The sequence below is a fragment of the Schistocerca nitens genome, chromosome 2, assembly GCF_023898315.1.
Source record: "Schistocerca nitens isolate TAMUIC-IGC-003100 chromosome 2, iqSchNite1.1, whole genome shotgun sequence".
NCBI classification, from domain to species: Eukaryota; Metazoa; Arthropoda; class Insecta; order Orthoptera; family Acrididae; genus Schistocerca; species Schistocerca nitens.
In genome coordinates this window covers 451,692,717-451,714,432 of record NC_064615.1, presented here as the reverse complement: position 1 = coordinate 451,714,432, position 21,716 = coordinate 451,692,717, and the positions used below count along the sequence as shown (strand labels likewise).

General features: G+C 40.7%; 1 protein-coding gene across 1 annotated transcript in view; it reads right to left on the bottom strand.

Annotated features, from left to right (window-relative positions):
• The window catches only part of LOC126236324 (ER membrane protein complex subunit 4), a 60,861-nt gene extending 43,768 nt beyond the window's left edge, over positions 1-17,093 (bottom strand). The window contains exon 1 of the mRNA XM_049945540.1: positions 16,879-17,093. Within this exon, the coding sequence (XP_049801497.1) occupies positions 16,879-16,958 (80 nt within the window). The 5' untranslated portion in view covers positions 16,959-17,093. The remainder of the gene's footprint in view (positions 1-16,878) is intronic.
• Positions 17,094-21,716: the final 4,623 nt, after the last annotated feature.

The window sequence follows — 21,716 nt, the reverse complement described above, 5'->3', positions numbered from 1 at the left end:
TGTGGATCCGATCTGGCCCAGGAGCTGTGTCGGGGCAATGTGCAAGGGCACTGAGGAGCTCCCACTCTGTAAATGCGGTGTTATAGGGTTCACTGTGGCATGTAGCAAATGAGAGGACTTTCCTTTCCATCCGCTGTTTGAGGGTGCGAAAGGCTGGGAGGTAGTTCTCTGATGCAGGGGCTTGAGCATAGTGCTCATTATCGTGTTTGTGCCGGCAGACAACACGCCATTGATGTTAATGGCAGGGATACCTGTTAGGGTCTGGTACCCAAAAAGATGTCTAATCTTCGTCTAGACTTGGGAAACTGATATATGGCATCCAATGGTCGAGACGTACCTCTCCCAACAGTGGATAAATCAATGGCTGAGTAACTACCATGAGCCACACTGAAATGTGTGGTGGCCCCAGTGTTTAAGAGGCACAGGTCGAACTGAGACAGTAAATTTTCGACATCTCTACCTCGGCCAGTAAGCACTGTGTCACCCCACAAGGGGTTATGGGTGTTAGAATCTCCCAAAAGTAGGGAAGGTTTAGGGAGTTGAACAATCAGTGCAGCAAATACGTTCAGGGGTTCTGCGCCATCTGGAGGAAGATATACATTGCAGACAGTTATTTCCTGTGCCGTACATATTCTGACAGCCACAGCTTCAAGAGGGGTTTGAAGTGGCACAGTTGCACTACAGACTGAGTTTAGGATATGAACGCAAACTCCACCTGACACTATTATAGTCGCTAAGGTTCCTGTAATATCCCTTAAAGTTGCAGAGGGCAGGGGTCCATATTGCCGTGGACCAGGTTTCCTGGAGGGCAATGCAGAAAGCAGATGTAAAGCTTAACAGTTGCCGTAGCTCAGCCAGGCGGTGGAAAAAGCCACCTCAATTCCACTGGAGGATGACATCGTGAGACAAGGAAGGCATGGAACATTCAATGACACAGTTTAGGCCTCAGGGTCACCTGCTGTCACCGAATTATTGCTTGAGCAGTCTATATCTGAGAGTCCGGTGAGATCTAGGTCCTCAGCGGACGCCAGAATCTCCACCTCATCCCCAGATGCAGAGCTTGTAGGTAGCGATGGTGTGTGTGCCACCACAATTTCCTTGGTCTTGGGGGTCTTCTTTTCGGACTTTTCTTGCTGCTCCTTGGGTTTCTCTGGCTGGGAGGGCTTCACTGATTCAGTCTCCGGGACTGAGGAGGATCGTCAAGCCCTACGACCAGCTGCTTTTGGGCACTTCAGCCACTGGCGGGCATCATCTTTTCCACTAGCAGAAACTTGGGAAGAAAGTGAGCCAAGGGATCCCTTCCTGGCAAGAGGAGCCGAAGAAGACTTACACTTCTCCGGCTGGGAGGTGGGGACTGGTGTCCCCGATGGTTGGGGGGCAGTGCTCCTGAGGTAGGTGATGTGGGAGCAACAGGGAGGGAATCCCCCCCACCATCACGGGAGCAGGTGTAGCCTTCCGGCTGTGAGAGCCGACTGGAATTCGCAGAACTGATGGGCCTACAACAGTTTTCATAGCAGTGGCACATGAGGTGGTCATAGCCACAGGATGTAGGCACTCATTTTCTCTTAGCCTCAGTGTAGGTCAGTCAGTCTAGGGTCTTGTATTCCACAATTTTCCTCTCTTTCTGTAAAATCCTGCAGTCTGACGAGCAAGATGAATGATGCTCGCTGCAGCTGACATAGATGGGAGGCTGGGCACATAGGTTATTGGGATGTGATGGACATCCACAAACTCTACATGTGACGCTGGAAGTACAGCGGAAAGACATATGGCCTAACTTCCCACACTTGAAGCACCGCATCGGGGGAGGAATATATGGCTTGACATCACAGCGGTATACCATCACCTTGACCTTCTCAGGTAAGGTGTCGTCCTCAAAGACCAAGATGAAGGCACCGGTGGCAATCTTATTATCCCTCTGACCCCAATGTGTGTGTGTGTGTGTGTGTGTGTGTGTGTGTGTGTGAGTGTGTGAGTGTGAGTGTGAGTGTGAGTGAGGGGGGGGGGGAGGGGGTGGTAATGTCCAAGAAGGTGGCACGCTAAACTGAAGGGACCTAGTAAAATTGATAGGAGAAAAGAAGAGGAATGACTGACGCAAATCAAGAAGATATAGCCAAGATATGAAGCAGCTAACAGAATCCTGGATGGCTAGAAAGGATTCCGCTTGGTGGTGGCTCACGAACAGGTTCATACATGAGGGCGCCCAGGACCATACCGTTTATTTGCATTTCTTCCCTTCTACAGAGAAATAGTTGTGCATGAGAATATACATAGCCACACCTATAAAGAATGAGGTGGTGTGTTTACAGACAGCAGAAAATTGGAAGAGGTACTATTTAATGGCAGCAAGGCTATCAGCATGAGAGGGGGGGGGGGGGGGGGGCGGCTAAGTGAATACAGAGATGGCATGAACAGTGACAAACCAAAACCTAGGGGTTAATGGGGGTCTAACACTGGGGAGGAAACGAAGGAAGTGGCTAGTGTCCTTTATATATAAGCTAAGGACTGTGAGTTATATGAGTTAGCCAACTAGAGAGAGAGAGAGATCCTTTCAGTGGGTGCACAGTAAACAGATACAATGTGGTGTTCAGGGTGAATACATTTTCGGTTTTAGGAAACATACAGAAGGTTGGTGTGCTGTAGGTGGTTTGTGTTATGAAGGAGATGGATGTGCGGCATAGGATCAGGGATGGGCTTAGGAACTTTAACAGAGATTGGAGCTTGTGATGGACTTCTAGGATGGAATCACTATAACAAGACTTGTAAGAGGAAATGTCTGGCAGCTGGTAGACATTCTGTCAAGAAATAACTGATTTGGATGGCAGTATGACCTGAAAGAAGTAAAGTTCAATGTTTGCTTTTGGTCAAATGTATTGGCAGTGAGTGAGGCATTGTGCCAAGATGATCGCATGAGGATTAAGTGAAAAGGGGGGTTGGCAGGAATTGTGAGGATAGTCGAGGAAAAGGGACAGGAATATGTACTTTTCATACATGTTCAAATACTCCAGTTTCTGGCACATACTAGAGTCTAAAATTCCAAGTGAAGTAAAAGGTGTTAATTTATCAGCTGCACATTATTTCTCAGCAACATTAGGATCACTGCTGGGGCAAACAGATACTACCCAATTTTTTTAAATTTTTATTTATTTATTTTCTTTTCATGTATCGAGAAATGTCACACATTCTGTATTGTATAATGTGTCTATACAGAGTGCATGACATTTCTTTATGATGAAAAAAAAAATTATTTCTTTCCTCAAACTTTAGGTCGTGTAAGATTTACAGGATACAAGGAAGGACCTCCATGAAGATCGTACAAGGAACATTATTCTGAATGAGCAAAATGAGATTTCAGATGATCAGGTGTACAATGAGAAATGTTAGGAGGAATCATAGCAACAGATTCTTCCACCACCAGGACCAAAAAGGACAACATTTTTCAAAGCCAGCTCATAGAATAGCATCAGTTAATATTGAAAGCATTTCATCTGATGAAGTTTTAGTGTCTAATTTTTGCAAACAAGCAGCCTGTGATTTTCTGTTAATCCAAGAGACTCCCAGAGATACAAATGACTGAAGACCAAATATAAAAGGAATGAATAACATAACTGAAAGATCAAATAAAATGCTTGATATAGAAATTCAGACCATTGAGAGAGTCATGAAATTCAGTTTAAGAGAAGCCTAAAGGATTTAGGGTGGCCAACTCCTCCTACTCCATTGATGAATTTCTTAGTAAAACCAACTGATTTGTATATAAGTACAACAAAACTTCTGCACAATTTCAGTGCAGTAATGTGTTCATTGAAAATTTGTGTGTGTGTGTGTGTGTGTGTGTGTGTGTGTGTGTGTGTGTTAGTATAATCTAACTTCTGCACCATTTCAGTGCAGTAATGTGTTCATTGTAAATAAGTATTGCAGTAGTTGTATTACCTTATAAATAAATAAAAAACTTTTTTATTTTAAATTCAGTGCATTAGTATTTGTAAAATGACTTAGTGTTCATTAAAAAATGATGATCATTCCACTTGGGACCTGTGGAATGGTACATTAGCTTATTTGTTTTAGTTGTAAATATTTGTCATGTATTATTGTTTTTCTGACATGTTCCACATCCTGGAGGACCTCCTCACTACGGGTCAATTGGAATGAAAGTAAATCTAATCTAATGTAGGGTGAAATCCATACAAAAACCACCTAATACTATCTTCAGCTTCAAGGGACCATCTAACTTCCTCTCAGAATCAACTAACCACATAATTAGTGACTCACTGCCACAGTACATCATCATGAGGCTACAAGGAAACTGATACAAATAGAGAATAACTAGAAGACTGGATTGAATGGATGGGTTTGATGTTGATCTATAACCCAAAGATGCCACTATCCTTCAACCATGTTGATAAGCCAATACCGTGCATGCAGCATTGACCTATTATTTGTTCTGTTGAAGCAATTGTGAAGCCAGACAATTTAACTGCAATTTAAGTACAATGAGAGAATTTCACATAAACTCGGCCCATGTCAGGAGATGTATGATGAATTTGTTAAATCAGATCAAGTCCTCTCACACAAATATATCTCAAGAGGATGCAGAAAGAACTATATCCCCAGGACTTAATGAAGATTCCAAGACACTCTTGGAGAGATTCGAACAGATGTTTGACGATGACCTATCCTGTGAGGAAACAATCCAAACAGGTGAAGACCTCCTGCAAACTGTATCAGCTTCCACAAGTAAAAATGCTATGACCTAGTATCAAATCTAGATATGAAACATAACAGCCAAAAAGCATGGAAATTATTGAAGACCCTCAACAATGATTCAACCACTGCTCCTCCTGATGTCTCTAAGGTAACTCCTGAGCTAATTGTCCATCAGTTACTTCTGAATGGTAAGACAAAAGGAAGATGTAAAAACTCCAAATTTATTAGGAAGCATGATGCGAGACTCCCTCTGCACTCCTTTCACTTTCAAAAAACTGGATACATTATTCAAGTCTATGAAAAACAATAACGTTGCAGGCCTAGATGAACTATGAACAGAGTAAATTAAAATGTTTGGACCTGCTACAATACAGTGGGCATTACATCTTATGAACACTTGTGTTTCAAAACTGTGAGTTCCTAAGATCTGATGCAAAGACAAAGTATTAGCACTTCTAAAGCCTGAGAAAGAGCCAAAAGAAGCAAGAAACTTTTGCCCAGTTGTACATCTCTGCCATCTGTATGAGGTACAGGAAAGAGATTCTAAATTGAATATTATCATATGATCAAAACATTGGAAAATCCCATATGGAATGTAACAATATTATGAAAAGGAAACAAACAGATCCAGGGTACAGCTATGGGCATCCAGATGGCACCATCCTATTCATGTGCCACCTAGAGGAATCCTTCCTACAAATCCAGAATCCTAAACCCCTCACTTGGTTCAGATTCACTGATGACATCTTTGCCATCTGGATTGAGAGTGAGGACAACCTACCCACATTCCTCCAGAACCTCAACAACTTCTCCCCCATTTGCTTCACCTGGTCCTACCCCACCCAACAAGCCACCTTCCTAGATGTTGACCTCCACCTCCGAGATGGCTGCATCAGTACCTCCGTCCATATCAAACCTACTAACCACCAGCAATACCTAAACTTTGACAGCTGCCACCCATTCCATACCAAGAAGTCCCTTCCGTACAGCCTAGCCACCCATGGTCATTGCATCTGCATTGATGAGTGGTCCCTCTCGAATACCGAGGTTATCACTGAAGCCTTCAGAGACGGTAATTGTCCTCCCAACATTGTACAAAACAAATCTCCTGTGCCTTATCTTTCCAGTCTCCCACCACCACCACCACCACCACCACCACCACCACCACCACCACCACCACCACCACCACCACCACCACCACCACCCCCCCCCAAAGTCCCACTGTCTGGCCACAGAGGAGCATTCCCCTCTGTGATTCGGTACTGGAGCAACTGGTTTTGACTACCTATTGTTGTACCCTGAAATGAGAAATGTCCTGCCCACTGTCCTTCCCACCCCTCCCAGTGGTATTCCGCCATCCACTGAACCTACACAATATACTAATCCATCCCTGCACAATGCCTGCTCCCAACCCTTTACCTCATCGCTCATATCCCTTTCTAAACCTAGATGTAAGACCTGTCCCATGCATCCTACCACCACCACCACCACCACCACCACCACCACCACCACCACCTACTCCAGTCCGGTCACAAACATCACCTATCCTATAAAAGGCAGGGATAACTATGAAACCAGTCATGTGATCTACAACCTAAGCTGCAACCACTGTGCTGCATTCTATGGGGGCATGACAACCCACAAGCTGTCTGCATGAATGGCCACCAACAAACTGTGGCCAAGAAACAAGTGGACCACACTGTTGCTGAACACACTGCCAAACATGACATCCTTCATTTCAATGACTCCTTCACACCCTGTGTCATATGGATCCTTCCTGCCACCACCAGCTTTTCTGAACTGTGCTGGTGGAAACTTTCCCTGCAATACATCCTCCGTTCCCATAACCCTCCTGGCCTCAAACTTTTATAGCCATTGTCCTCACCCATCCAGCCCCTTCCCTGTTCCCATTCCAGCACTATACAGCCATCATTCCTCCACCACACACAGTCTCTTTATTTCTCTTCTATTCCACTACTTCCCTCCCCACCTCTCTCCTACCCTCCATCTAACCTGCAGCAATTCACTGTCTGCCTCCCCCACCGTAACATCCGTCCCTCTCCCCCGCCTCCTCCTTACTCCGACTCAGTTGCCGCTCCCACCAAGCACTGGTGCTGCTGCTCGCTGTGTGTTTGCAGTTTTGTGTGTGTGAGTTGCATTTGCACAAATGTGTGTGTGTGTGTGTGTTGACGAAGGCCTTAATAGCCAAAAACTTTATTTGTGACAGTCTTTTTGTTGTGCCTATCTGTGACTCAGCACCGCCACTATATAGTGAGTAGCAACTTTCCTTTTGATAATAATATTAAGATATGTTGAGAAAAGCCTCATAAAAGGGCAGTGAGGCTTTTGCACAAAGTTCTTGCTGTTGACATATCCTTAATTTGGTCCAATACATTGAAGACAGTTGTGAAAGAGGTCAGGTCATACTTGTGGCTTTCACTGACACCATAGCAGCCTATGCTATGTCAGCCACAAAAAGCTGGTTGGAGAAGAGTATTCAGTTACAAAGGATTACCGCTTAACATATTTTATCCAATGTCTCTTGCAAAACAGGAGATTACTTTGTCACGCTGCAGACAGTTTATCCAATGTCTGTTGCAAAATTGGAGACTACTTTATAACACGGCAATATAAGAAAAGTCAGTGGAGGATTAAGAAAAATGGAGTCCCTCGGGGAAGTGTCTTGCCCCTAGTCTTGTATAACATCTACACTAATGACCACCCAATTAGGCATGAAGCTAGAGCATTTATTTCTGCTGACGTTACGGGAATTGCTACCCAAGGCAAAATCTCTGAGGAGTTGAAGACAGAGCTGACAATAGCTCTCAAAGAGCTGGCCACATACTAAGATGCCAGCCATTTGAAGGCAAATCCTGGAGAAACACAAGTTTCTGCATTCAATCTAGGAAACAGGCAAACTGAAAGAAAACTGAACATCACTTGGTGGGGAGAACGGCTATTCCACTACGACATTCCTAAATACCTTGGAGTATAGATGGACCATTCCCTTACATTCAAAGTCCACTGCAAAGAAGTAAACTTCAGAGTATCTGCATGGAACAATATCATCCATAAACTTACCGACACCACCTTGCCCACTCAACCGAAATTGGTTCAAAGATCTTCCCTGGCACTATGTTTCACCGCAGCAGAATGTGCTGCGCAAGTCTGGCAAAATTCTACACACGCCAAACCGGCTGATACGTCTTTCAGCAAGACTGGGCACATTGTGACAGGCTGTCTACTAACAAGTCCTGTCAGTAAACTGTACCAAATCAAATTATGGGTATAGCACCCCCCCACCCCCCACCCCACCCCCAAGGAATTCGCATGAAAGCAGATGCACAAGTGGAAAAGAAACAAGAAACCGATCCCAGACATATCCTGTTTGGACACAAGCCCCAATGACCACGACTCCAATCAAGAGAGCTTCATGCAGAAAACTACAGCAATTCATTCATCTCCCGGAACTCTGGCGAGATTCTTTGCCTGAAGCACACTGAGTCAGTGTCAGAGTGGACCAGCCAGAGGCTCAGACCTGCCTTATGGCACATAGAAGATGCTGAACAGACTGAGAACTGGAGTGTAACAGTACAAAGTCAACCCCAGGAAATGGGAGTTGTGTAGTCATGATGAAATTTGCCAGTGTGGTGACCTGCAGGACCAACAACATCAACTAGTCTCCAGGAACCTGCCAGACATCTACACTACTGGTGATCTTGCTGCAGTTAACAAACCAGCAGTCAAAGCCACTAAATACTGGGTTTCTTTATCTTCCTGTCTGTATTTCATAAATTTGTTTTGTATGTATCAACATTATAATGTTATATATTGTCATTACTTTCTAACTTTACTGAATTATCTCTGAAAAGGATATTTTGTATGTAATTAATCTCTTCATGTTATTAATGCTCTAAGAGTAATGTAATAAATTCATGTCCTAGACACACAAAATACACAAGTAACTAAGATTTCTAAATGAATTTCCTGTGTTTCCTTGCAAGATGTTGGCATGTTTGATTGTTAGGATGGTCCACTAGCTGCGTAATAAGCAATAGCCAGTTCTCATATACAGAGCACCATGTATGGTTGCCTAGTGGAAGGTCTGTCTTCCATTACCTTACAGTGATACTGAACAGTTCAATTCAACTGGCAGAGAAGGCAATTTCTGCTAATTGTTCTGCCACTGCCTCTGGAGTGTCTTGTGATTTCCAAAGAAACACAATTTTCAGTAGATCAGGGATGGACCCGGACGATTTCCTGTAATAAATGGCATAGTACAATTGACCCCACGATTTCAAATTGCCAGCTTTGTGTAGTGCAGTTCAAAGTCAAATGATCATGGCAGACCATCAATTAAGTGAACCTAATGTGCTTGCTATAGTGTGTTTCTTTTAAAATTATCATTTGACTGCCGAGATGCAGCATAAATTTAGAATACATTAAAACAAGGTTGACAGCTACAGCCTTGTCGAAGAAGAATCCTGCTAATCTACGATTGCCGCATCCCCACAAAAATGTGAAAAGGTAAAGAACAGCCCTACAGTAATTACGAATGCTCTTGCAGACAAGAATTCCTCACATTATGAATTTCAAGCAGAATGTTACAAGAACGTTACCCATGCATTTACTCTCATTCCTTCGGTACAAAAATCTAGTAACAATTACTGCAAAGTAAGAGGAACATATTATTGGAAATTATTAACTACTGCAATTTTTTCCAAACCTGAAATCAGCTTCATCTCACGGCTTATGTCACAAACAAAATTCTTTGTAGAAGAAAACTCATTTACTGCACCAGTTACATAGCGAGGTTTACCATATGGAGCACATCTGGTTCCTTTGGCCTTTTGGGAGATTAATTTTTTTGAAGACAATAATTGGCATGCAATTACAGCAAATTTTGAGTGATAATTGAAAATGCTCAATCATCTCCCAGAATTCCACTCATGTTGTAATTACATTCACTTAGTAAGATTTCAACAAGACAATGTGACACGCCACATGGTACGAACATCAATGAAACATACCTGAGGCCAGGGCCTTAACATCCATAATACCAAAATCTTCAAGGATTTAGACACTGGCCTCGAAACCTTTCATTGTGTTAGTATGAGAAATGTTCTCAGGGAATGTAACATCTAGTAACTGTGAGGTGGTATGGCCTCCCAGCTCATAAAATTTAGTATCTTGCAATTACTTCTTACGGAGTATTTAAAGTGCAGGGACAACAGCAACCACCCTCATGCAACTGAAGGAAAAAATAAGCTATACAAACAACTATCCAAATTCAAGGGAAATTCTAAAGAAAACTATGAACACTCTTCAAAATGCTGGGAGTGTATAGAGAAAAACAAATCACCTCACAGACAACCTAAAATAGCATATAAAAAGCTATTATATCAATGTCCCAAAAATGTACACATTTTTTGTATTAGGTGAAAATAAATTAACATTACTATATATTTACGTTGTGTAGATAATTTTACACAACATTTATAGCATGTATTATACAAAATTTTATTATTAAATTAAAACTGTCTTTTTGATCTTTTAAATAATATCACAAATAGCTATCACAAACCCAAAAGTTCCAGAGTTCCTTTCAAAGTAAATTCAACTCTTGATTGCAGAGCAACATTCTTGGAGTCCAAAACACAAGAGACAGAAGTCAGCTTGAGTGTCAAACCAAAGGCTTTCGATTGATCAGCACTAATAATGCAACAAGAGGACAATGGATTAAAGATGGAAGAATGCTTCTTATGAATTTCAACAATTTTTTTTTTAACACCTGAGGCTCAGAAATAGACAAAGACTTGCAAACATTAAAAAGAGAGGTCCACAACGTGTTGATTGTATTTAATATTTTAAAAGGTTTATAGACCTATATTGGATAATGACATATTACTAAAAGTTTCTCTATTTAGTAATCAGTAAGACGCAAGGCACAATGGACAAGTAGTGCTAACCCACAAGAGTTTATTTTGAGTTATTGCTTTTTATATGTTTGGTTAAATTCAAAGGCAAGAACATAAATACAATAAGACAAAATAATTTATATAGTAGACAATGATTTCTTCTCCTCAGGGGACACCGCCTTGAAGTAGCACTATCTGTGCGGGCGAGGTAGTTTGCATGCTCTGGATCAAAGGGTAGGAGCCAGATGAAGTGTGTCCCACAATGACCTATCATTAGCCTGTCTATATCCTATCCTAAACCTCTCCTTTTTCCTCACCATTATCAAACCCTTGCCAGGGATATGGCGAAGTCCTGAACGGCAGCTACGGCAGAGAAGAATTTTGTTTGTACAACGCAGCTGGTGGAGGAGGCACCCTTTCCCTCCTAAGGGCAAATGAGGACTAGAACCACTGCCTTGTGGCGAACAGGGATCTTCAAAGGCTGAGGGAATAAACCCTGAAAGAAAATTAGGCTTAGCAGGCCATCAGATGAGAAAAAGTTTCATTGCTTTCAATCAAAGAACGAGCCTCGGGTTAAAAATACCTAATGTAGACAGCACTTCTTGTTCCCCTGGAACAAATGACAGCTCTTCACAGCCTTAAGAAAAATCAAGGAATACAAGAAGATACACTAAACAAGAAAAGAACTAGAACCCAACAAAAAGTCAAAAACAAGTTGAACGTGGGAACATTATATGTAATAACTTTGACAGGAAAGACTGAAGAAATTGTAGACATGATGGAGAGGAGAAAGATTCATATCCTTGGATTGAGTGAGACCAAGTGGAAGGGAAAAAAACTAAATTGCTGAGAGGCGGGTACAAATTATACTGGCAGGGTCACAATAAAGTGGCAAAAAATGGAGTGAGATGTGTGTTTCACAAAGACATTGACCCAGTTACAGATGTGAGCTTTGTAAGTGAAAGGATAATCAGAGCAAGAGTGAACTTGGGAAAGAATAGTTTTACTATACTCCCAAGTGTATGCACCTCAGCAAGGGTGCAGTGAGGAAGGAAAAATGAAATTCCTTGAAGAACTGGAAGACTAAGTAAGAGAAGATAACATTATGATAATTGCCGATCTGAATGTTCAGATCAGCACGGCTAGAAATGGATATGAGGAGGTGCTGGACCCTTTTGGATACGGAAGATGAAATGTTGAGGGTGAATAAATTCTAAATCTGTGCATAAGGAACCATCTTTTAGTGAAGAATCATTTTTCAAGAAACACGATAACCATAAGATTTTGGTTGTTATAGACAATATATTAACGGACAAATTAATTGGAGGAAAAGTAAGGGACACTAAAGTCATACCAAGTGAGCACTTTGATAGCGACCACAGGTAGTAGCTGATCTAAATTATATGGAAAGTTTGAACGCTGTACAAAGAATGCCAAAAATTAAGGTGTGGAAGTACAAAGAAAAAGAAAACAAGAAAAGTTTCCAAAATCTAGTAGCACAAAAATTGCCAAAAATTGAAAGTGGTAGTGTAGAGGAGTGGAGCCTATTTAAAACATCAATATTTAACTGTGCTGTGCACGTATGTGGCAAAACAAAGGGTAAAATGAAAGACAAAGAAACCAGCTGGTGGAATGATAGAGTAAAAGATACAATAAAAAACTTAATACGATAAAGAAAAACATGGAGTCTGAAAACAGAAATCAGAACCAGGGGCTGGTACCAGAAGATGAACACAAAGTGACAACACTGGAGAAGGAATACCGACAGAAGAAACTCCAAGCAAAGAGAATTGTGAAAGAAGAAAAGGAGATGAGCTGGGAAATATTTTGCCAGAAACTAGAGCACGATAGCAAAGGGTGCCAAAAACTGCTATATGTGTTATTGAAAGTAAAAGATCTGATAGAGAAGACATAAAAGCAATTGAAACAGAGGATGTGGATATTATCAGAAACATGGACGGTATCAGAAAAGAGATGAATTATTTTGAATCTTACTGAATGGGGAAGTGCACAAGAACGTGACACCGAAGTCATTGCATTAGAGGAAGAGCAGGATTCAATCTCTTGGTTAGAAACTGAGAACTTCCTGAAACAGATGAAAAGTGGGAAAGCAGCTGGGGTAGATGTAGATGAGCTCACAGTGGATATGATTAAAGTTGCAGGAATCCATGGAATACAATGGTTACACTGGGTGCTGGGAGTGATATGGAAAGAAAAAGTGCTGGACAAATGGAAAAAAAAAGGAATTATAATACCATTGTTCAAGAAAGGTAATAGAAAGAAATGCACCAAGTACCGAAGACTCACACTGTTATCACACTGCCACAAGATAATGGAAAAAGTCATAGAAAAAAAGATTGTGGAAAATTCTACAACACCAATTAGACGAACAACAGCATGGGTTCAGAAGTAGTAGGGGAACAATAGATCTCATTTTCTCCCTCCATCAGTAAATGGAGAAATATTGGGAAAAAAGAAAGGACTTGATAGTAGTATTCGTGGATTTGGAAAAAGCATATTACAGTGTACCAAGGGATAACATATGGGAATGCTTGAGAAAACTATGATCCTGATTCATTAATTTAAGAAGTCCAGATGCTGTATGATGGTTGTGAGAGCAGTGCACAAGTAGGACGTGGAAGATCAAAATGGTTTCAGACAAAGAGGGGTGTTCAGCAAGGCAGTTCGCTCTCCCCTTTACTCTTCATTACACTTATGGACACCATCGTGAAAGAAATCAAGGAAGAAGAAACTTAAGATCTCAACGCTTTTGTTTTTGCTGATGACATCACCACTTGGGGAGAGACGGAAATGGAGGTTCAGAGGAGACTAGCTTAATGGAACACAAAATATAAAAAATTCAAGTTAACTATAAGTAGGAACAAGAAGCAGGACACCCACACCTTGTCACATCATACTGGAGGGGGAGAAAGTTGAATGTATGAAAAGCTTCAATTATCCGAGTAGCATCACATAATGTGACAAAAGTTCCTAACTAGAAGTCTTAAACAGAATAACAAAAGGATCTAGCTTCTTCCACCAAATATGAAATCTAATCTGGGACAAGGAAGTCCCTCAAAGAGGGAAACAGACTATGTATACAACTTATCTCCTGCCAATCATGATGTAAGCCTATTGTCTACAGGCCTGTGTCGTAAATAAGAGAGAAGAGAGTCAAATACAAGCACTTGAAATGGAGTTCATCACGTCAGCTCCACACTAAAACTAGAAGACAGACAGAGAGAGAGAGAGAGAGAGAGAGAGAGAGAGAGAGAGAGAGAGAGAGAGAGAGTCAGGAATGATTATGTAACGAGAGACTTAAGTGACATTGACTGCAGAGGAGAGGGCGAGTGCTTTGAGATTCAAGTGGTTCGGTCATGTGAAGCAAATGCACCCAACTAACTCCACGCCAGTACTTTGAGATGGAGGTACCAGGAAGAAGACCAATTGGACAGCCTAGAAAGAGATGGACAGACCAGGTTAAGGAAAATCTCATGAGGAGAGGAGTAAAATGGGATGTAGTGGAGAGGAAAAAGCTAATCAGGACAAAAACCAATGGAGGCATATCTTTCACAAAGTTACTACCCGGCTCGCTGGGAGGAAATCCTGATGATGATGACAATGCTTTCTAATGGCACATAGAAAATTACTAGGTGCTAGGATGTGATGCACTCAGAAACACAACAGGTAATAAGAGAAGACTAATCTATGTTAAATTGAGGGTTACAACATTTTTCTAAAGGCCCCTTCAAACCAAAGTGCCATGTGCAGAGTAACTACAAGTGCATTTATCTTTGCAGAGAGCAGTAGGACAACGCAAAGTCATTCCTCACCAAGGTAATCCTTAGTGCAATCTTCTACTGCAGCAGAACCAGCAACTTTCAAACGAGTTTGAAACAAACATGAGAATAGTAAATTAAGCCACTTGATCTTCAAAGTATGATTCACTATGCTATTGGTAATACTAGATAACTCTCCATCCAGTCCAGATGACAGCTGGATGAGCCCCAGAAGTATCAGTGTAAGTTAAAAAGAAATGCCTCCTCCTCCCCCCAAGTTAAAAGTATTAAACTTTTAGTAGTTATCTGCAAAGTATTCGAAACATAGTGTTGGAGTTTCAGGTGCTCCTAAAAAGAAGCAGCTCACACAATACTAGGTACACGGAAGCTGGTTAAAACCTGAAGCTGATAGTTACATTTTTTGGGGAAAATTTAAGCAAGTACCAAAATGATAGGCTCATGAGAAATATTGAAGTAGACAAGATGGAAATTGAAGCTGCATGTGAGATTGCTTGGTCAATACTCAGGGATGGGTATAAAATTATAACTACATTACTTTATCCACCTTCAGACTCGCCTCCTCACACAGGCTAACTGAAAACATTACAGAAACCTTTATCTATACTGACCAAAAATAATTTTCCTGTGTTGCAACTTCTAAAACTATTACTAACATAATGAAGCTGAATGCTGAATCCTCGTATCTTGTGAAGGGCCTCTTAGAATTGTGAGCAACCTCAAATAATTAGTAAACTATGAAAATTTCGATAAATGGATTTAAATTTTCATAAAATGTTTGTTACTTCCTAATTGTTGCCACCCACGGAAATTAAAAAGTATAGCTTCCATATACAATTATGGATGTCACAAATCAGCACTCATAGAATGGAAAACAGTGACACCGTGCAATATCTCTGTGACATTAGGTGAAATCTCAGTCCCTTGACTTTTTCCCTCATTAATTTAATTCTCATTTTCTAGTTTGCTATTTTAGAGCGTGCAGCAGAAATAATTTTCTGTTCCTGAGCGAGCAAATTACAAACAGGAGTTGTTTTCAAAGATAACCATCTAAGTCATAGCAATTTTTAAGATGTTTGAGGAGCCATCAACAAAAATGATCTGTAACTATAAACATTTTAACAAGATTAACAGTAACAAATTCTTGCATTATCAGTTCCTTCAAATGTCCAATAACTTCACTGCAAAATTGTGTAGTTAATTTTTAAATTCTATAGGAGGAAGAAAAATAACTTTAGAATGAATAAGATGAACTTGTGTGGCAACTTATGTCACCATATATAAATATCAGATAATCCTTGGAATACCAAAAAAATGGCCCTGAGCACTATGGGACTCAACTGCTGTGGTCATCAGTCCCCTAGAACTTAGAACTACTTAAACCTAACTAACCTAAGGACATCACACACATCCATGCCCGAGGCAGGATTAGAACCTGCGACCGTAGCAGTCGCACGGTTCCTTGGAATACCAGAACAGACTAACACTTGACCCTTATTACTGTTAGGAGAGCCTTAACAATAATTTGTGTTCATAATAAAGGTGTGAATCTTAATCTTCATCACTTTATTTGAATTATTTGTAGTACTTCAAAATGTGAGCATTAACATATGCAACACCCTGTACTACAGTAAAAAAAGTCTTGAAGTTAAACACTGTTTAACACAATTCTTAATAACCGTAACACCTTTAACGTTCTAAAGTTTAGTTATAAACACCATTGCCTGTGCGACAAAGTAACAAAACCAATCAAAGTTGTGCTTTGGGGAGAGAAAACTGACATAGTACCTAGATTCCATTACGAATTGGCATGGTGTAGTGTTGTAAACAAAGACTACAATACAAGGATGCTTCGTGAGCTGTAATCGCAACAAGACTAAATATAACAGCTAACGACGCTGTAAATGTTAAAAGGGTTTGTTGCAATGTGGAACGAACGCTGTTCTCAATGCAGCACATGCACTATTACAGGTAAGTCAACTGTGTTGTTTATTACCTCAGCGACCTAACAATTCTTCACGGTCTCTACAAAGCATAAGTTATCTTCCCCCAATTTTTGTACGTATCTACTTACTGAATTTAGATGTTCAATAAAGGTATAAAACAGTCATTCCTGCAGGACTAAATTTTCAAACGTGTCACATGAATTTGCTATTTATGCAACAGTACTTATACTGTTACAGTCATATAAAAATAAATCACCGATAAAAACGAATTTCTCAATTGTGTTCAGTATATTGCAGTCCAGAGCCTAGATAAATTTTCCTTTTTCCTTCTTATGCAGGTTGCATTAAAACTTTTTTTCCACCATTAACCCCATTTAACATAATTTTTACGGCTATGTTCTGTAAACAAATGACTTCTTGCACTATAAACCTTACAAAAGAGTTGCCAAGCAAATTCACAGCTTAAGACAATAGTTGGAATAAGAAATTACAAACAACTGTGGAAATTACCTGGAACCAGTGTCCAAGGCCCATTTATATTTTCTATGGTTAACTCGTGCAGTAGCCATACCGCCTGTCAGCTGTACCATTCAACTGCTAACAAAAAATTAACAAACACTCACGTCAGAGATTCATCTGACTAAACAGCACTTCGACCATATTTATGGTCGAAGAAACAGCATGGGTTCGTTGTCTGCGACCGCCACAGGCGTCTAGCCCCAGCAGAAAATGGCACCCTGGCGGTAGACATTTCAGCAAACGAATTACACAACTCATTATATCTCCGGTTGGTACATTCATTCCAGGATTGAAAGCTATTGCTCCCTTTTTATTCTTTGAAAGGGAGAACCTGTCAACTTCATTCTCGTTATTTACATATATTAATGAAAAATACACATAAGCTTCTAAGATAAACAAGTGTATTCAAATTTTTATAGTAAACAAGTGTGTTATTATTTTATTGCCAGGGACTTTTTATTCATTTCAAAATTATCATGTATTTCTAGCAATGATAGTCCGCATATTTACTAAGCTGCAGATTTAGCGTTTCAAAGAGCTGTGGCAGCACTGTGACTTGAGCAATATCTATACAATTTATGACTGTTTGCTTGTCACGATGTAAAAGGGAAATTATGCCATTTTATTGATACGGTGGACGATTCTGAGCTGTACCGGGTCAAAAGTGGATGCGAGCCTGATTGTGATCCGAAATAGTGTCTCCTGGCTTTGCTCTGCGCTTCCTTGTACAGCCCTTACTGACCTACAGAAAATGACTTCTCCATCGCCCTGCAGTGCTCATTGCGGCGACGATTCCCAGTCAAGTTAATTGTACGATGTTTTTGCCGACCACCCGTTTCCACCATGACAGTTTTAAAGTCATTCAAAGAAAGTGTACGGTCAGTAACGGTCAAATATCTAGATCATGCAATATTAGTTGGAGGCGACTTTAACCTACCGCGTGTAGACTAGGACGTCTATGGATTCACTGCAAGGTGTACAGGCAGACAGTCTTTTGAAGTACTCCGAAAACTGCCTTGAGCAGCTAGTTCGATAGCCCACATGTAGTGGATATATTTTAGATCTTGTAGCTACAAACAGAACTGACTTTACCGACAGCATCAGTACGGATAGAGACAGTGGTAGTGATAATAACGTCGTCATATCGTCATAGTGACTATGGTTACTGAATTTGATAAATCAGTGATGGAGACTGGGAGAGTATTTCTGCTAGAAAGAGGATGTAAGCATGCCACTTAGACAATGAAATGACATCGTTCAGTTCCAGTATGATGAACAAAGAAGAATTATGGGCAAAGTTTAAACGGATTCTAGATCGTACTCTGGAGAAGTATGTCCTGAGTAAGGGGATTAAGGGCGGAAAAGAGCCACCGTGACTTAACAACGGAATTCGCAAAATGCTGAAGAATCAAAGGCCGCTGCACACTCTTTTTAAAAGAGAACATGAAAATGACGACAGACGAAAGTTACTAGAGATCAGTAAAATGACTGATGCGCGGAGCCTACAACTACCATGGCCATACCTTCGCAAAAGGTCTTGCCTACAACCCGAGAAAATTCTGGTCCTACGTAAATTCGCTAAGTGAGTCTAAGGCGTCTATCCAGTCGCTCAGTGACCAGTCTGCTGTTGCAGTAGAAGATAGCAAAAGAAAAGCCGAAGTTTTAAATCATTCATGCAGGAGAATCATACAAACATATCATCATTTGACCAACATACAGACTCACGTATGGAGGACGTAGTAATAGGCATCCATGGCAGAGAAAAACAACTGAAATAAATGAAAACAAATAAATCATCAGGTCTGGATGCAATCCCAATTCTGTTTTACAAAGAGTACTCTATGGCACTGGTCCCTTACTTACTTGCATTTATCGCGAATCTGTCGCCCAGTGCAAACTGCCAAGCGACTGCAAAAAAGCGCAGTTGACTCCTGCATATATGAAGGGTTAAAGAACGGACCCACAAAATTACAGCCAATATCCTCAACATCTCTTTGCTGCAGAATTCTAGAACATATGCTGGGTTCGAATATAATAAATTTCCTTGAAATAGTAAAGTTTCTGTCCATGAATCAGCATGACTGTAGATAGCATCGCTCGTGCCAAACTCGTGCCATTTTCTCACACAGAACTATAGATGAAAGCCAACAGAAAGAGTCCATATTTCTAAATTCTCGAAAAGCATTTGACACAGTGCCCCATTGTAGAATGTTAACGAGGTACGAGCATATGGAATAGGTTCTCAAATATGTGAGAAGCTTGGAGACTTCTTAAGTAACAGAACCCAGTATGTTGTCCTCGATGGCGAGCGTTCGTCAGAGGCAAGAGTATCGTCACGAGTGCCCCAGGGAACTCTGATAGAACTGCTGTTAATTTTTATATACATGAATGATCTGGCAAACAGGGTGAGCTGCAGTCGGCGGCTGACTGCTGATGATGCTGTGGTGTAGAGATGGGTGTCATCACTGAGTTACTTTAGGAGGCTACAAGATGACTTCAAAATTTCTAGTTGTGTGATGAATGGCAGCTAGCTTTAAATGTAGAACCATGTAATTTAATGCAGATGAGTAGGAAAATCAAATCTATAATGTTCAAATACAGCATTAATAGTGTGCTGCTTGACAGAGTCACATCGTTTAAATATCTAGTGGTAACATTTCAAAGCAACATAAAATGGAATGAGCATGAAAAGATTGTATTAAGGAAGGAGAATGATGAACTTTGTATTATTGGGAGAATTTCAGGAAAATGTGGTTCATTTGTTAAGAAGCCCACTTATAGGACACTATTGCGATAGTTCTTGAGTATTACTTGAGTGTTTGGGATCTGTATCAGGTCAGATTAAAGGAAGACATTGAAGCAATTCGGAAGTGGGCTGCTGGATTTTTTACTGTTAGGTTGAAACAACATGCAAGTGTTATGGAGACGCTTTGCAAACACAAATAGGAATCCCTGGAGTAAAGATCGCATTCTTGAGGAACACTATTGAGAAAATTTAGGGAGCTGGCATGTACATAACACATAAGAACCACAAAGATAAGATAAGAGAAATCAGAGCTCATAATGGAGCATATAGTCTTTTTCCTGTTGTTATGCTTGCATGTGAAACAGGAAAGGAAATGGCTAGTAGTGTTATAGGCTACCTTCCACCACATACCATATGGTGGCTTATGGAGTTTGTATGTAGGTGTAGATCATAATCTTGACTGTAATAGTCCCACCTGACATCCAGAACTAATATTCACAATGAAGCTTCCTTCTCCTGCAGCACAACTTAATCATGACAGCGCTTTTCCATGTTGAGACATATTATCAGTGGCGAATTGCTGAGTCTACATATAATTTAAGTGTCAGGAAGACGTTTCTGAAAGTATTTGTATGGAGTGTAGCCATGTATGGAAGTGAAACATGGACGATAAATAGTTTGGACAAGAAGAGAATAGAAGCTTTCGAAATGTGGTGCTACAGAAGAATGCTGAAGATAAGGTGGGTAGATCACGTAACTAATGAGGAGGTATTGAATAGGATTGGGGAGAAGAGAAGTTTGTGGCACAACTTGACTAGAAGAAGGGATCGGTTGATAGGACATGTTCTGAGGCATCAAGGGATCACAAATTTAGCATTGGAGGGCAGCGTGGAGGGTAAAAATCGTAGAGGGAGACCAAGAGATCAATACACTAAGCAGATTCAGAAGGATGTAGGTTGCAGTAGGTACTGGGAGATGAAGAAGCTTGCACAGGATAGAGTAGCATGGAGAGCTGCATCAAACCAGTCTCAGGACTGAAGACCACAACAACAACAACAACAACATATAATTTTATGCAGAAGAGCACTGTACTATACTGAAGAACAGAACCATGCCATACTGCATGTATATATTGTAGTTCTATAGGCCTACATCTATGAAACCAAACACAGCTGAATATGTATTTTCAAAACTTCATTCCTTGTTTCTCCCCCTCGAGAAGTATTAATATATTATTTTTGAAGGTTATTTTTGTTTATATCCCACACGATTTCCCCAATCATTGGTATTTCTTTTTTCTGTTTCAGGTTCTTAACATTAGGTGTCAATCTTATTGGTATAGGAATAAAAATCTTTTCTTTTTTGTAAACTACTCATTGGATACCATTATTTACATTTTATTTTAAGAAGGACGTAATTTCAAACTGTTGGGTTAAGAAAATGTCATTCATGTTCATATCAATAATATTAAACAACGTACTTTGCATATGTTAATGAAATATGCTTGTTGCAGCAATGCCTTTCTAGAGTGGACTTCTCAACCCACGGGCAGATGGGCCAACCTGCTGCCTGCATGATTCTTACATGCGTGCTGGAGAAGTGAGGCAACATGAGGCACACCACCACCATGGCACAGTGGATTCCTAGGTTACCTCATGCTGCAGTGTTTGACCCCTCTACATGCTCAGAAGTGGCACATTGTCATAAGAGAACCTAGAGGCGTCAATATAAATACTGCTCCAGTACTAGTTGGTAATTGATGTTTGGTGACACGACATCATTATTACAGGTAGTCTGTGGAAACCAGTTCTTAGCTGTTGGCCACAGATGGAATCATGTATATGATTGGAGTTAACCCCCTCAGCGTCAGTGCACTGAAGCACTGAAACTGGTAGCCATATAACAAATAACATCGAAAGAACAGCTGTAGGTGCTTCATTTTATTACATGAGTGAATGGCCAAAGTCCCTGAAACCTCTAGTGAGAAGGATGGGCATATAAAAAATAAGTGGTGTAAGTTTACAAACCTCTTGTTGACTCCTGTTCATTAGTCTGGGTATTCTGACTTTGACCTCTGAATACA